Raw genomic sequence first — 16,916 nt, 5'->3', positions numbered from 1 at the left:
CACCCCCAATCTATTGCTGCCTCCTGAGTCCCAGCTGATGACTAGAGGGAAAAAAACTGTTTAAACTCTTGCCGCGGGGCTTCAAAGGGCCGTCCTACAGCTGATCAGTGTTAAAAGCAAACAAATGAGTCGGGTCGTAAGTGCGAGGACTGGTTGTAAGTGCGAGGACAGGTTGTAAGTGCGAGGACCTTCCAGAAATGACTCTGACCAGCTAGCCACGCCCACCTAGTCACATGACCTCCAAGCCACACCCACAAAATAAGCCACGCCCGCAGAACCGGTAGTAAAAAAATTTAGAACCCACCCTTGTTGTGCAGCCTGATTTCTAACAGGCCATGAATCAGCATCATCCAAGGCCTAGAGGTTGTGACTCCCATGAACAATGGTTAATAAAAAGAAAGGATAAATCTTTCTTAATGTATTTTGCTCAAGCCCAAATTACTTCTGAACCACTGCTTACTTAAAGAAAACAGAAGATAGGCGCATATTCAGGATGATGTGTAGTTTAGCCCTGCGAATTAGGACAAAATATTGTTTTTAATACAAATGATAATGAAATGGTTGGTAGAAACTTACCTGAGGGCCTCTAGGTCCTTTGGGGCCAGGAGGGCCATCTAGACCCTGTTCAAATAAAATAATAGAAATGTAAGTGTTAATAGTGAGCTCTGCTTTAAACAATGCTTCTTAATCATTCTGTTACAGTGCATTATCTCTTCAGTAGAGGAGAATTTTACAATCTTTCTTAGTGTTGTTCTTTTTTATATTATCAGTTTTCAGCTATCACCTGTGAAGCTATGTTATATGAATATTGAGTATTTCTACAGTGTTTCTGATATATTACACCACTTACTATACTGATATTTAGCAAAATGGAGGATACTATACTCAAAGTATAAATTATGTAATTGGCATGAATACCATGCTCAAACAATGGTTTGCAAGGAAGAAAAGCAGATAAATTTGTTTCATCCTTCTGTTTTTAACTGAACTTCCTAATAGTTGTGGGTGAACATCTCTAGATGCTAAAATTGGTTTTACTTTTGGCATGATCTCCAGCTGCTACTCTAGCCTACTAAATGAGTGGCATTTGCAGTCAAAAAGTCACGATGGCAGGTACAATCATGCAAGTGGTGCCATGTTCTGTTTTACATGCAAATTACATGCAACATCAGTAAAAAATAAGTAGGCTATCAATCATAGAACCATAACTTGTAGCCTAATTTTTTTGACCTACCACCCCTGGATTCCCTCTACCCAGCAACATAACATCCATGTCCTTTGGATTCCTGAGAAAGTAATATTGTTTTCAGTAGATTTCCGACATCTTTATGAGATTCATATTCCCAGATTTTCTTGAAAAGCATAAATAACAGTTCTAACCATCAGTCACAAGAGGGTAAACTAAGGATTGCAGATAATCTTCAGATTATCACTCATTCTTAGCAATTATTGAAAATTATGACAGGGCTAAATGAGGGGGAATGTATGACTGGTTTACAAAGTTGCAGCTGTAGACACCTCCCATGTTTACGTGATCACAATTTGGCCCCTTGACATCCAGCTCAAAAAAAAAAAAAAAAAAGATTGTAATGGCCTGAAGTTACATGATTGCCATTTATAGCCTTCCCTGCTGGCTTTCAACAAGCAAAGTCAATGAGGAAGCCAACATTAAAGATAGCAATAGCAATAGCACTTAGACTTATATACCACTTTCACAGTGCTTTACAGACCTCTTTACAGAATAAGCATATTGATCCCAACAATCTGGGTCCTCATTTTACTGACCTCGGAAGGATTGAAAGCTGAGTCAACCTTGAGCCACTCAGAATTGAACTCCTGCAGTACTGCATTCTAACCATGGCTCACAAGTTTCTCCTACCACTTTTTCACTTACCTGCCTGTGGCCGGTAACTCGCCCTATTCCATAGTATCTGGCTATCTGGCTATGGCACCTCTTGGCATCCCCAACCCCAGCATCCATCACCTCATCCACAGCATGTGTGAATCGATAGTATCTACAATGGCACCTGCTCACTCACCCACAGCACCTATTTCCCTGCCCATGGCACCCCGTATTGTTCATGGTCTGTAGCATCTGCTCATGTCTATAGAGCCTGCTTTTGACCCCTATCCATTTTCCCATAGCCGTCATTGCAGCTCTCACTGGCTGGCCTACTGGCCTGAGACTCCCACCTCTTATCATGTTGCAGACATGTGAGACTCTTGCTTATGACCCACATGGTCCTGGGTTTATGATGGCAACTGGAATTGCTGTTGCTAAGCAGTGCAGGCATTTGACATTAAGCTTTACAATCACATTACTAAGCAACAGAAATTCCAGTCTCAATTGCCGTGGATAATCGACTACCGGTGCCTGTATGTTAAACTTCTTTTGCCATTATGTGATTTTGCACAATCACAAAACCATACAATGTCTAACAATACATTAGTTTCCTGAAATTTAAAACACATGTATAAAACCAATTAAATATTTCAAGCTGTAGAAGTTTGTGATATTTCAGCCTGGTTACAGTTCAGATTTGTGATTTTTTTAAAAAAAAACACTGGCTTTCATTCTAGGTTGCCATCTGTAACTTTCAAAACCAACATTTTTTTTACATGCACTACAAGATTTAATTGCAAGAATTCAAATAAAAAGTGAATTAAGTTGGGGGGGAAAGTATTTAATATGCAAAAAAAAAAGAAAGAAAGAAAGAAGAGAGTTGAATTTCATTAGGATGGTTTGCTTGGATCCTGGAAATGAGTACAAATTTTTTTCTTTATCCGACAAGTGTAAGCGGCTCCTTTAATTTAACTATACACAACTTGTTCTCTGAAAATCTGTACAAATAGTACATGTCAGATTCTGTATTCAGCCATGCAGCAGTCATCTGTTAAGCTATTATGAAAGCTGGGATTCCAAGTGTTCTTTGGGGAAGCCCAAAATTAGGGACAAAGGGAAACATCAGTAATGAATTATCTAAATACAAAGAAAGGGCATATAACAGTACAGCCATTATATTGTAATGATGATCTGTCCAGACTGTAAATGGGTCCTTGAAGATTGGAACTGTTCCCTTAATATTTTCCTCGATGTTTCTGCTACATGTCTGGTTATTTCCCCCTAGCATAATTTCTGTCTTTCTCTTATGTGGAAAAAAAAGTGCTTTTGGCAAATCCTTTTCATCTTTTTCTTGCAAGTGGGAATCTTGTGGGTGATGAGAACTCTGGATGACTCAGAAATTTCTTTGAATGCCTAATCCATTATGGCTTTTTAATCCTTTACAGATGTTCCATGCCATTTTATTCTTTGCCCTGACAAAACTGAATGCCCAGACAAAGCTGTTTCCTTACATATTTACAATCCGAACATATGGTTTCCCTTTTTCCACCAGCTGCTCTGTAATTTGGATTTTCTCTTTAAGGGGACACACAAAGAGACACAGATATATTTCACTTTATCTTCTACTATGGCTTTAGAATAGATGCTTTCAGTATCAATGGACAATGTGATAATAATATGCTAAAAATTTTATGGATCATATGAGTTCCTGTTTACCAAATTAAACATTTTTAACACAAACCTTTTGTCCACAGATTTAAAAACAATAGAATAGAATAAAAGTATTGGAAGGGACCTTGGAGGTCTTCTAGTCCAACCCCCGGCTCAGGCAGGAAGCAATGGTTAGTAGGAGAGACTAGGTGCATGTTTAATGGCAGCCTCTCACCAAGGAATCATGTTGCCAGTTATTGGCAGAAGACAATGTCCAAAAAGAATTTTAAAGTACTGAGAGTGGCTTGAGAAGCTACATTTATCATGTTATGTACTAACATGAGATTTACATTAGAACTCTTATTTTCTGAGGAGCTGCAGATTGTCCATTTTTTAAAACTAGGCAATTATTGTTCTGGGAGTACATGTTAATTAATACAGTGTAGTACTGTGGAATCCTTGGTGCTTTCCGACTATGGTTGCAGACATTTCAATATCATACAAGGAATTCAGAGCACCAAACTCAGAGTGCACCCAGGACTCTACAGTCCAAACCTATTAATGATATTGTATTTTGTATATTTATAATATGATCAACTTCCATACACCAAAGCTTTAAAAATAAAGTGTTGTTCACATTAAACTGTTCTTCTGACAATTAGGTGAAAACAGCCAATATTTTGTTGTTTTGTTTTCTAATTTTTTAAACTTCCTGTTCTAAATTAGAGCTCTGAAATTTCTTGGAGGTCTCTCAACAAAGCCTGCTTAGCTATTTCAAGGTCAGATTGCCCTCTGCTATGACACATCAGTGCATATCATCTGGGGAAAACAGAGGAGGAATTTGAAAAAAGTCATTAAGATTGGAGAAGCATAAAAGCCCCAATAAATAAATAAAAATAAAACAAATAGTGCTCTATCCTTTTCTTTTTAGAGGACACCATAAGCACAGTGCTGTAATTGCCAGACAGAAGGAAGAAACATAAACTGCCCGAGTTCCATCTCTCTCTCTCCCTCCCTCCCTCTCTCTCTCTCTCTTTCTCTCTCTCTCTCCCCCCCTCCCCCTTTCCTTCCTTCCATCCATCCAGCCAGCCTGCCAGCCAAAGCCATGGTCAGCACAACTTTTTATTTTAAAACTGTTTTTTTTTTTTTTTTAATGAAAAGATGTGTTTCCCTTGGTTTGATAGGCTGGGCTTTGCACATTTTTAATCAATATATAAATGTTGTACAAATCAAATCAAGTCAGATTTAGACTCTGTACCTTTTATGCTATTTAATTAATGTAGCCCATTTTCCTTATGCTGATATCTGATCATAATAAAAATTGATTTAATGAAAAAAATTGCACAATCTGTGTATGTTGGATGAAGCGTGACCAGCAACTATCCCTTTTTCAGTGATTCTATATTTAATAATACTAAATTCTGCATTGAATAATTCAGTCTTGAAGAAGACGTGTGACTGTTTTTGGAAATACTGCATCTTATTCATCTTGAATGCTATAAGAGTGAACTTGAAGTTATTTTAGTTAACCTTACTGGTTTATTATGCTATTTTATACAATCAATTTGATCCACTTTGGCTTTTGGTTTGATTTTTTAATGAAAATTTATATTACCAATTATGCATTCTACAAATCAATATAATGTACAAATATGAAATTTCACATCAAAGAGGATTCTTTAAGAACTATTGACATTGCCTTTTTCCTTACAAAAAAATCCCCACTTTTATATCTTCATGTAGTAAAAATTTTAAACAGAAAAAATAATCAAATAATATTTTAACTTACTCTGTCTCCTTTTAACCCTGGTGTTCCACATTCTCCTCTGTCACCCTGAAAAAAATAATAAAATTTAATTTCTGTAAGACAGATATAAATCATTCAATTTAATCATTACAGGAAACTCAAGAGAAGATATATATATATATATATATATATATATATATATATATATATATATATATACACATACATACATACATACATATATATATACATACATACATACATACATACATACATACATACATACGTACATCAGTTCAAAGACTGAATCTAAATCTTGATCCAGAAAGTCAAATGATTATGCTGTCCATATACAAACTTGTATTTAATTTTAAATACTGCATTTCTGAATATGTAATTACAGTATGTACAAATTATGAGAGTAAGATTTTTTTTAAGCCGGTTTACCTTTTCTCCCTTATATCCAGGGTTTCCCTGTTACAAAATAATATTAAAAATTACTTCATTTATCAAAGATATTTTATTAGAAATATAAATAATATAATAAGTAGTTGGGCATTTTGGAGAAAAAAATGGCTAAAACTTAAAAGGGAAGAAAATAAGATTTATACATTTTTACACACAGCTTTTATAAGCAAATATCCCTGATTATTTGAACTTGCATTCATATGCAAAAAAATAAAAGAACAGACACTCTTCATTGCCTGACTTAATAAGTGAGTGCTTCATTATCGTTCTTATACCTGACAGATGGATTATATCAACTTTCCAGACATGTCCTCTAGATGTGTAGATTTCCTGCATGTGAATTCTGAGAATATCAAAGTGTGTATTTTTGGAGAGTGTCCAGATTTGGGAAGGCTAGTGTGCATATTTGTCTTCCTGTGTCATTTTCCCTAAAATACTAAGAGGAAGTTGATAGATAACGATTGGTCACAAATCATCTCATGTGAATGAAAATTTGCAGCTGGGTCTCTCCACTCTGATTCCACTGTTCTCATATAATATGTTGATGAGTTTTTCTTATCTTATCTTTAGGAGAACAAAACTGAGGAAGACTAGATTCCATTCTACCCTTTTTAACATCAAAGCTATTAATTACTAGGGTATCTACAATATCCAATACTTTCATTAAAATATCAAAAGCAGCATCACATCATTGCAATACAAGCTCTGTTTATTTATATTTTATTTATTTATCTATCAAATTTGGAGTCTGACCATCTTCCTCAAAAAGCAATTCTACCTCTTTCCCATATGCATACGATATCACATATACAAGAAGGACAGGTTGCAATTGCACTGGAGAAGAGTTTGCATAATTTGTTCCCTTTCTGCCCACATAGGATTCCTCTAGGCAAGTAAAAGAAATAGAATATCCCTTCTTTCAAAACCCCCATTGTGATACTGGAGCAATGAACCAATGGCATCAGATAACAAGCTGGCAGAAAAGATACTAATCAGAAAGCATCTTTTTCAGGAACTGACAGTTCATTATATAGATGGGCTTTTAGCTAAATGATTGTTCTAATTATCCATATACCTCTGAACCTTTTTCACCAGGTTCTCCTTTCTCAGCCTCGCCCTGGAAAAGAAAGGTAGAAACTAATTAAAAATTGTCTTTATATTAGGAAAAAAATATTGCCTTGCATATGCTTGCATTTAACCAAGTATAGAATCCAACTTTGATTATCATTTTATTTAAATCTATTGACCAAGATTCAAAGCTGTGTACTGATCATTCCACAATGGAATGATAACAAGTACATCTTTCCCACAATCATATTTATATTTTCTGGCTGATGTGGAATCCTTCATTTTAAAATATGCTTTGAGCATTCCCTTAAGAGTCATTTGGGTGACCATACTGATTTTGTTTTTCTTCTTAGAATGTCTAACTTTGAAGATTAATTTTATTCTAGCAGATATCAAGCCAGAATTAGGGGACCAGATTTTTTGAACTCACAACAGTGGAACCCTAATTCTGCTGTAAACCAAGACCCAATAAGCACTGAGTTGGATCCTAATCTTGGGTGAAGAAATATGTTAGGAAAATTGTAATAGTTGATGTATCCCATGGAAAATATGAAAGTAAAAGCACCATAACACAGATTTGAAATAAACATCTAAAAATTACATGGGATGTAGGACTGCTATGTAATTTCTCAACAAAGAATGTGCATTTTTAAGAAATTCCCATTTGGATTTACCTTTTGTCCCTTGGGTCCTTGTACACCTTTATCCCCTCTTCCTCCATGACCACCCTTAAGAAACAAAGAAACTATATACATTATATACTGATTACATATAAACATATGTCTGACTGGCAAAGTGACCAGTGATTAAAGAAATCAACCAAAAATTATGTAGAAGAATAGACACATCATTGGCTTTTTCCATGTGGCTAGATAACAACCACCAACATTTGTCCAACAAAATCTCAAGACAGATAATAGCTAAACAGGATACCAAAGTTTAAAATCCAAACACAGTTATAATGTTATGAAATAACTGCCTCTATAATCTTAAGGTTTGCAGCTTAAGCACTTTAGAAGATGATGATGCTTTTTCTAAATACACTCATGCTTGAATGTAAACATAAACAATGCAAAATTGGCTTTGTGTTATACAGTGTTTATATGTTAATATGTTACATGTGTAATAGTAAAGCTTTTGTTAGAAAGCTTTTTTCCCCCTTCCATTTAATCATATCTGATTCTGAGAAATTGCCTGGACAACTCCCTGTGGTTTATTTGGCAAGTTTTTTCAGAAGTGGCTTGTCTTTGCCTTCTTCCTAGGGCTGAGAGAAAGTGACTGGTCAAAGTCATCCAACTGCCTTTGAGCCTAGGACGAAACCAGAACTCACAATATTCCAGTTTATAACCTGATATCTTCACCACTCACCAAACTAGCACTCTTAAAAGTTTTACACAATTGAAATTTAAATCTATTTTCTGGAGGGATTTTATGTTTTGTTCTTTATTGATTCTTTCCTTTCTTATCTATTTTCAAATATTAATATATTATCCTTAAAGCTTTTTGAGATTATCATTTACTCTCATGAATTATAAGTAGAGAAAATCTCACATTTCTTATTATGCTATGCACTTACAGGTGGTCCTGGGGGCCCTTGGTCGCCTTTCTGACATTCACAGCTCTTTCCACACTAGAAGTTTTAGGGAAACATTGAAACATAAATAAATTGGTATTGGAAATGAAGACGACAATTTGAAATTACCAAATCTGAATTCACTTAGGAAACAATCCTGAACAAATAAGTTTACAGGTATTACTTATTTACCTTTATTCAAAAGAGGCTGTAGAAACTATTTATTTATTTATTCAACATTATTGCAATCCCATTGTATGTGATGCTGGACAGAATCCTGACAACAATTAAAACAACGTCCCAATTGTTAAAAATTAAAAAAAAATAATGGCAAGTTTGTGAGCAAAGAACTTATAGACACAATATAGCCATCAGCTTCTCCATGGATGCCCAAGATTGAATCAATTTTCAGGGCCTTCCAAAATGCTAACAAGAATGGGGCTAACCCTTTCCCCTTAGGGGAACAATGTTCCAAAGTTTGGGAGCCACAACAGAAAAGACACACCATCTGGGTCACATCAAATGAAATTCTTTAGGAGACAAGACTCACAAGATACTCCTCCTACAGGACCCGATGGGACAAGATATGATTGGCAAGAGGAAATTCTTAAAAAGTTTGGCCATATAGATTTTTAAAGCTCAAAGCCAGAACCTTGAATTGTACCTGGAAGCAGGTCAGCAGCCAGTGCAGGCCGTAGAATAGAGATGCAACCTGTGCCATCCTATAGGCACCGAAAACTGTTCATGGAACTGCATTCTGCACCAGTTAAAGCTTTTGGATATTCTTCAAGAGCAACCTCATGCATTACACTAATCCACTTCATATTAAAAACAAACTAGGGGAAACAGTGTTGAAAAACCAGAAGAGCCAGAATCAACCACGATGTTGTCATTGGAATAGTCCCAGGTGCTCTTGCCTCTACATCTGGAGGTTGGAAGGAGAGGCTAAACCTCTCTGTAGCTTCAGATAATATGTAGTGCTAGGATTTAGGTAAATAAACTCTTGCTACAAATTACGGTTAAGACATTCTAACTCATCTATAATGTAACAATTTAATGCTATACTCCTGGACTAAACCCTAGGTCTAGATACATCATAGTTTAGCCATGGTTTGATGTATAGATTATATCTAGCTCCATTTATTCAAGGAAGAAAGACCTACGATAAATCATAGTTTACCAATCATAATGGCTGGATTTAGATACTATACTAGACCAAACTATTCATAGACCAAATGGTTGAACAGAGTACATAAAATGACCTTTTTGTAGGTATCAATAGAAGTCACAACAGTGTCATATGTGCAATGATGTCATATGTCACTTAACCTTCTTGCCGATGCTCATGATATCCCTTCAAATACAAGCCCAGTATAGCAATTATCTTGCAGCTGAAATCCTATCTTCACCTCTCCAAAGAAAAAGTGATTTGATTCTGCGGCCAACATATTATATTTAGTTTGCCTTTCAACCTATTGTACAAGCAGCAGAATCATAAACAAGAAACAGCTGTACATTCCTGAACTACTGAATTATTCATAACACAGAAGTATTTTTACTTTGTAGGGTTTTATCTGTGGAATTTAAGCTTCTGAGAACTGCTAATTTCTCCCACTGTACATTCACTCTTTTGGTTCAAAGCTCAGATTGCCATCTCAAATAGAAAATTACTTGAAAAATTTAGAACTGCTGAATTTTTTCAAAGATGCATTGCATGGTGGTTTCAGTTGATTAACTCTTTGCAAGTGAATAATGATAACTTTAAGCAAGAGGGAAGGGCTGGAAAATATTATATTTTTACTTGGATGGAGTAAGTAAGTCAAAGAAAATATTTTTAGGTAGCATAATATACATATTACACCAAAATGGAAATCCACTGCATGTTCATAAAACTTCTCCCACTTACCCTCTCTTCAAATAAAGTGGCCTGAAAAATTAGAAGAAATAATAGATTAGCTTAACATGATATTTCGTTCATTGATTGCTAGGCTAAATTTTAAAAAAATATTTAATTAACTTATTGAACATAGGCATAGCATTTTTGCCATGAATGTATACAATCAGATACAATAAGCTTATGAGATAAGCTTATTGAAATGTAATAAATATTACTAAAAGACAATAAAAAGATAAGATAATGGAGAAAAGAATAATAATAACAATAATTTATTAAACTTGCATGCTGCCTGACTTTCAATTATTATGGGGGGCATTTCTTTTCTAATCATGCTATTTCCTTTTATCATCTCTTGTTTGAATCACCACCTCCTATTCCTTATTTTACCTATTCCTGCCATTCTAAGTTTCCATGCAAATAGAATCATGTACTCATTTATTTTAATTTAATTTTAATTTATGGGAATGATATGGATGAATAGGGTCAATACATTTAAACTGGAATTTAGTAAACAGGATTCAAGATAATATAAAGACCAGGTAATATATATGCATACATGGAAAAATCATCTGTGTTGCAGCTGCCAAAAAGGCCCACACAATTCTAGGCTGCATTAACAGAATGATAGAATCAAGATCACATGAAGTGTTAATACCACTTTATAATGCTTTGGTAAGACCACACTTGGAATATTGCACCTACTTTTGGTCACCTTGATATAAAAAAAAGTTGATTAGACTCTTGAAAGAACGCAGAAAAGAGCAACAAAGATGATTAGGAAACTGGAAGCTAAAGCATATGAAGAATAGTTATGGGAATTGGATATGTCTAGTTTAATGAAAGGAAGGACTAGGGGTGACATGATAGCAATGTTCTAATATCTAAGAAGCTGCCACAAAAAAGAGGAGGTCAACCTATTCTCCAAAACAAAAGGCAGAACAAGAAGCAATGGATGGAAACTAATCAAGGAGAGAACCAATCTAGAACTAAGGAGAAATTTCCTGACAGTTAGACCAATTAATCAATGGAATAACTTGCCTCCAAAAGTTGTGGATATTCCAACATTGGAGGTTTTAAAGGTTGGATAACCATTTGTCTGAAATGATATAGGGCTTTCTGCTTGAGCAGAGGGTTGGATTAGAAGACCTCCAAGGTCCCTTCCAACTCTGTTATTCTATTACTCTGTTATTCTGTGTGAATGCTAGCCTAAAATGATCATTTAACAAATTAATAATTAATACAAAAGTGGCTCTTTCACCAAGTATAATGATACTGGTTCCACATTAACTCCAAAAGCATGGTTGACATTTCTTTTCATGGCAACATAACAAACCATAGTAAAAGCTTGGAAAATATCTACTCATGAATATTTGTTTAATGGAATGAACTGATGTGATTGTATAAATGGTTATTATATAATTGATTTAATGTAATTTTAATTTTTTTATTTAATTTGGTCTTACTGCTCATTTTCTAATTTTATTTTCATTTTTCTAACAAGATTTAAGAGTTCAGAATAAAAAACACCCTGCAAGTTTTATCTATGGGTCCACTGGGATTCAGATTCTTCCCACTTTTCTGCTGTCTAATTCTGGGAATTCTGTAGCTGAAGAACAGTTTTTGGCATTTTTTTTTAAAGAGATCTGTTGACAATAAGCGATCTGTTGAGAATTTTTTTAAAAAAGTATAGGTATTATGTGAAATGTAATGTAGGTTGTTACTTACTTGTGCATCTATTGTTTGAAATTCTTTATACATCAGAAACATTTAATGATGCAGGAAACAATTTAAACTTGATAATAAACGGTTGCTCATGTAAACAGACTAAAATAAATTAGGCCATACTGGCTGATCTTTTTAGGTCCTGATTCTGAAAAATAATCTTAAACATTGAAAACTATTATTTTTTAAATAGAAATAGCAATTCCTCCCCTCACAGAGCTGAATTGATGGGAAAAGCTGCACCTTGTTAAAAACTATCTTTTATTTTTTCCGGTCTTTGATGTTTCTAGAGTTTCAAGGACAAGTTTCTAGAGTTTCAAGGACAAGTACATCAACTGATCTCAATTTGTTATTTTTCATGACAGTTCTTATTTTTTAAGACTTGCTGGTAGATTGTGCAGCTTCTAATACTCCCTTGAGTAATTCTATTATGAACTTTGATCTTGTATTATGTCTAGTGCTCCTTTTTGAAATAATCATATCCTGTTTATTTTTTGTATTGTTTTTATGTATGATATTCTGGAGGATCAGCCATACAAAATTGGTCTCTATCTGCTTTGTTTATTCCATATAGCAAGTACACTGTTGTTACATTTAATTTTATAATTTCTAATTTTATATAAAATATATTCTAATTCTAATATAAAATATATTTTATTATATTTACAAATCACTGTATACCATGATTTAACTTACCAAATAAGACATCATGACTGGGTTTCATAATATGCTAATTCAGTGCTAGTTGTGGCTTATAACATTACACTAAGTCCTTTGCTAAATATTAATGTAGCTCAGTGGCTGGGTTCACACAATACACTAATCCTTAAATCTGGGTTTTAAAAACATAATTGCTACATTTCCTAACTTTCCAAACAATACATTATATATATATATACCGCCCTACTCCCGAAGGACTCAGGGCGGTGAACAGCCAAAGAGATAAAACACACAGACTACAAAATTTAAAACACAATATAAAAATCCATTAAATAATTTGGCCCGAAACAAATTAAAACACCCCCAATGTTTTAAGACAAATTTAAAAATTTACAATTAAAAAGGGAAGTTAGGCCAGGCCAGCCTGTTGAAATAAAAAAGTCTTGAGGGCACGGCAGAAGGTGTGTAAATCCAGGATCCTCCGTATCTCCGGGGGGAGCTCATTCCGGATAGCAGGTGCCCCCACAGAGAAGGCTCTCCCCCTGGGGGCCGCCAGTCGACACTGTTTGGCCGACGGCACCCTGAGGCGCCTCTCTCTATGAGAGCATACTGGCCGGTGAGAGGCTACTGGTGGCAGTAGGCGGTCCCGTAAGTATTATTATTAATATTATGCTTATGCTGATTGTATCCTGATTCACAGAACTTCTCAGATAATGGATGGATTTGCTGGATGTTGAGCCACTACCTGACTATCTTACTTTAAGCTTAGATTGTTATTTAAATTCAGACTGCATTAAAAATAGAACTCAGCATAAGTTCAAAAAAACTGAAAGGTTGCATTAATGCATATGTTTTTTGCTGAAAACATATTTACTCCTGAACAAACAGCAAAAAAAATATCGGACTAAAAGATGATTGGGTAGTTTGTGGATCAGTGGGTTTACACAATAAATTCGCTGCATTAAGCCTTAATGTGATTTATCTGTGGCTGTGAGTAAATCAGCTAATAAGGATTTCTTCAATAAACCTTGGTTAAATAAATCCTAACTTGTGATATGTGACAATAGTCAGTGTTTCTTTAGCTTTCTGAAACATGCTACAGAAAGTGAAAACTTGATCAGGTGCTGTCAGCCTTGTGAGATAATCCAGGTAAGAAGGACATCCAAGAAGAACTACTTTTACTTTATTATAAGGTTACATTAACAGAATTTTGAAAGTCTAAAAGTACATTTCTCCCCCACCCCAGGCACCTTTACATCCAGGAAACTAGGAAGGGTTCTTTCTAAGACATTTGCCATGCTCATTTTCTGCTGCAGGCTAAACTGATTCTTCACTGAGCCACGGTGGTGCAGTGGTTAGAGTGCAGTACTGCAGGTTACTTCTGCTGACTGCCTGCAATTTGGCAGTTCAAATCTCACCAACCAGGGTCAAGGTTGACTCAGCCTTCCATCTTCTCAAGGTGGGTAAAATGAGGACCCAAATTGTTGGGGGCAATATGCTGACTCTGTAAACCACTTAGAGAGGGCTGTAAAGCACTGTGAAGTGGTATATAAGACTAAGTGCTATTGCTATTTTCCAACCATTGCCCTGGCTGAAATTATTCCTTTAGACTCCAAGGTCATTCCCACACACCATTACTGTCCTTATCTGGGATACAGGAGAAATCAGCATGAATACCCTTGCATAGATAGAGAAAGCAAGAAGGCAGAATTATGAAATTAAAGTAGTTCTTTCATGACACAAATCCTGATCTTTGATATTGCACTGGGACACTACATTCATCATTCTGTAATATTGTGGGAATGACCTTGGGAGACAGGAAGGAGAGCTATAGATTGGACAATTGGCATATAAAAGTTACCTCTGCCCACAGAAAGAAGAAGGCCTGGGAAACATTTCAGAAAGGACTCTTCCTAGTTTTCCAGAGAGTAAAAGGAAAGGAAGAAAGAAATAACTTTAGCCTTGCAAGATTTTGTTAATGTAACCTTATAATAAATAAAGAGCTAGTACTCCTGTTTATGTTTCCTCTTAGACAACCTTGCAGGGCTAACATAGTTTGACAAAAGTAGCAAAATCCTATGGATGCCCTTAATAGTAATAATAGCTGAATGTGGAAAATAATGTTTTGATTCTGAATTCCATTCTAGTTCAATGATTCCATGATATCAGGTCTGGTCTAAACCACGGCCATACAACATATGGTCCATTTAGCAGGCTTATGTGGCCCACTGGCATTTTTTGAAAAATAGTTCACCACCACTAAATGTCACCACTGTTAGGAAGAATGTGCTGCCACTTAAACTTTTGTCTTCCAATGTCGTCATGGGCAGTGCCAGCTCCAACACTTGCCACACATGCCTAGCTGCCAAACAGGTGTTCCTTCTTGGTCTGCAAATATATTTAAAGTGGCAATCTGGCACTTGCCCTTCTACTAACTGTGTAAATAAAAGTAAAAACATATATTTCAGCTAGAATTGGCCTGTCTATGTTTAACTCTACAAATAGGCAATCTGCAGCTGAGTATTTTAACCTATTTTTCTTTGAACTGAAGGCTGCATACATGGAGTTTCCACATATTCTCCAATTCAGGGATGGACTCAAAGCATACTGGATTTGTTTCAGGTACGTTGAGATATCACTGTGTTCTGATCGACTCCCAAGGTTTCTTATTTCTTTTATAGAAAAATTTAGGAAATGGAGTTGCAAATTTGAGGAAATGTTGTTGTGTTCAGCATCCTTTTGGGATGTTTCATTTTATTCATTGAATTCATACTTAGCAAAATGTACTGTGTAAATCAAATAAGCCTATTAAACTAGAAGCAGTTCTTCACCGCTGCAAAGGACAAGCAAGGTTTATTAGGAAAAGTTATATACAATGGTAGAAAGGCTGCATAATTCACCTTTTTGTTTCAGAGGTCAGGGAAAAATAAGAAAGAAAAGAATATTCTAGGCTTCCTATAGGAAGCAAACTGAAGAGAAAAGCTATTTCAGTAGGTGGAACAGAGCAGAACAAAGCAACACAGAAACAAAGAAGGAAAAGGAACTGCTTGATTTCTAGCTTTACTTTTAATGTCAACAGGGTAAAAAGTGCCAAGAGTAGATGCATCTGGAACAGCATCTCAAAACAACAACAACAACAACACACACACACACACCAAAAGGAAAAAGGAGTTGCAAACAAGATGGCCAGTAGACAAAACAAAAAGTCTGGAATGCTTGCAGAGACAGGGAGTGAATCTCTGGCAACAAGAAGCAAGATTCAAAGAGGAAGGAATTCCAAAAACTGAGGATGATCAGAGAAAACAAAACAACATAAGCTACTGGAAAACCTATAGTTTGTATCTGTCTTTGATGATGGGCCTGAAAGCGTGTGCAAAGATGAGTTGAAGAAAAATACTACACTACTCTCTCTATTTATAATACTCAACATTTGGGATATTTCTCTACTAGCAGTATAAAGCATGTGTGTCATAAACTATTACTATGATGTTGATCTTCCATTCTGCCCTTACTCTGAGATGCCTTCTTTTTCATTCTGCAGAAGCATTATTTTCTTCCTTCTCTGACATTCCCTTGCTCTTGAAATGTATCAAAGTTTGAGACAGGACAACTTCTAAAGAATTGTAGACCTAATTCTTGGCCATGACAATGGTTAGTGAAGCAAGGAAATGGATGCTTGTCTTGTCCACCAACAAGTAGACATTGGTAGGGTGTCATCAACAAGTTACTGATGAATGTCTGAAGGTTGTGATGCTGAAATGTTTGGTGATGAGCAGACAGGAGGGCAGGAAAGGGCTGGAAATGAGGGGCAGCAGATTCCAGACAGCTATAACTTTCATAAGGAGTCTCTGAGGTCTAAACAAGCGAACAACCATTTCAGTAATGATTGGTGGTCAAGTTAGAATAAGAAACACAATAGATATGAATTGAATTGATATCTTACCTTTTTAACAAAGAAAAATAATACTCAAAATAATTAATAAACAAGAATAAGTTAGAAAGATTTTCTAACTAGAAAACAAATAATGGCATTTAATTATGATTAGTTGATCAATTGCATTCTTATAATTATACCATTTAAAGTAAATAATTTAAACAATTAAAAACTAAATTAGAACAATATAATTGTGTGTGCAAAAGTTATAAAATAGTAAATAATAACTCTGACCAGTAAGTAGCTTAAATGCAAGTTTGAAAATATGCTTCTATTTTCAAAAATAGTCTATCCTTATATGTTGGCAAATGTCATAGCATAAATTTATTTGCACAATCCTAAAATCATGCAGCT

At 35.3% G+C, this 16,916-nt stretch overlaps 1 protein-coding gene across 7 annotated transcripts in view; it reads right to left on the bottom strand.

The window, feature by feature from the left end:
• COL28A1 (collagen type XXVIII alpha 1 chain) overlaps window positions 1-16,916 on the bottom strand; it is an 81,957-nt gene that overhangs the window by 61,652 nt on the left and 3,389 nt on the right. For all 7 annotated transcript variants that reach the window (XM_034401919.3, XM_087892756.1, XM_034401917.3 and 4 more), the window contains 7 exons: window positions 10,256-10,276; window positions 8,353-8,406; window positions 7,451-7,504; window positions 6,784-6,825; window positions 5,688-5,714; window positions 5,283-5,327; window positions 577-621 (listed from right to left, as the gene is read on the bottom strand). In XM_034401919.3, the coding sequence (XP_034257810.1) occupies window positions 577-621; window positions 5,283-5,327; window positions 5,688-5,714; window positions 6,784-6,825; window positions 7,451-7,504; window positions 8,353-8,406; window positions 10,256-10,276 (288 nt within the window). The remainder of the gene's footprint in view (window positions 1-576; window positions 622-5,282; window positions 5,328-5,687; window positions 5,715-6,783; window positions 6,826-7,450; window positions 7,505-8,352; window positions 8,407-10,255; window positions 10,277-16,916) is intronic.

The sequence above is a fragment of the Pantherophis guttatus genome, chromosome 4, assembly GCF_059756535.1.
Source record: "Pantherophis guttatus breed Tessera chromosome 4, ASM5975653v1, whole genome shotgun sequence".
Lineage (NCBI taxonomy): Eukaryota > Metazoa > Chordata > Lepidosauria > Squamata > Colubridae > Pantherophis > Pantherophis guttatus.
This window is presented reverse-complemented; position numbering and strand designations above follow the sequence as displayed.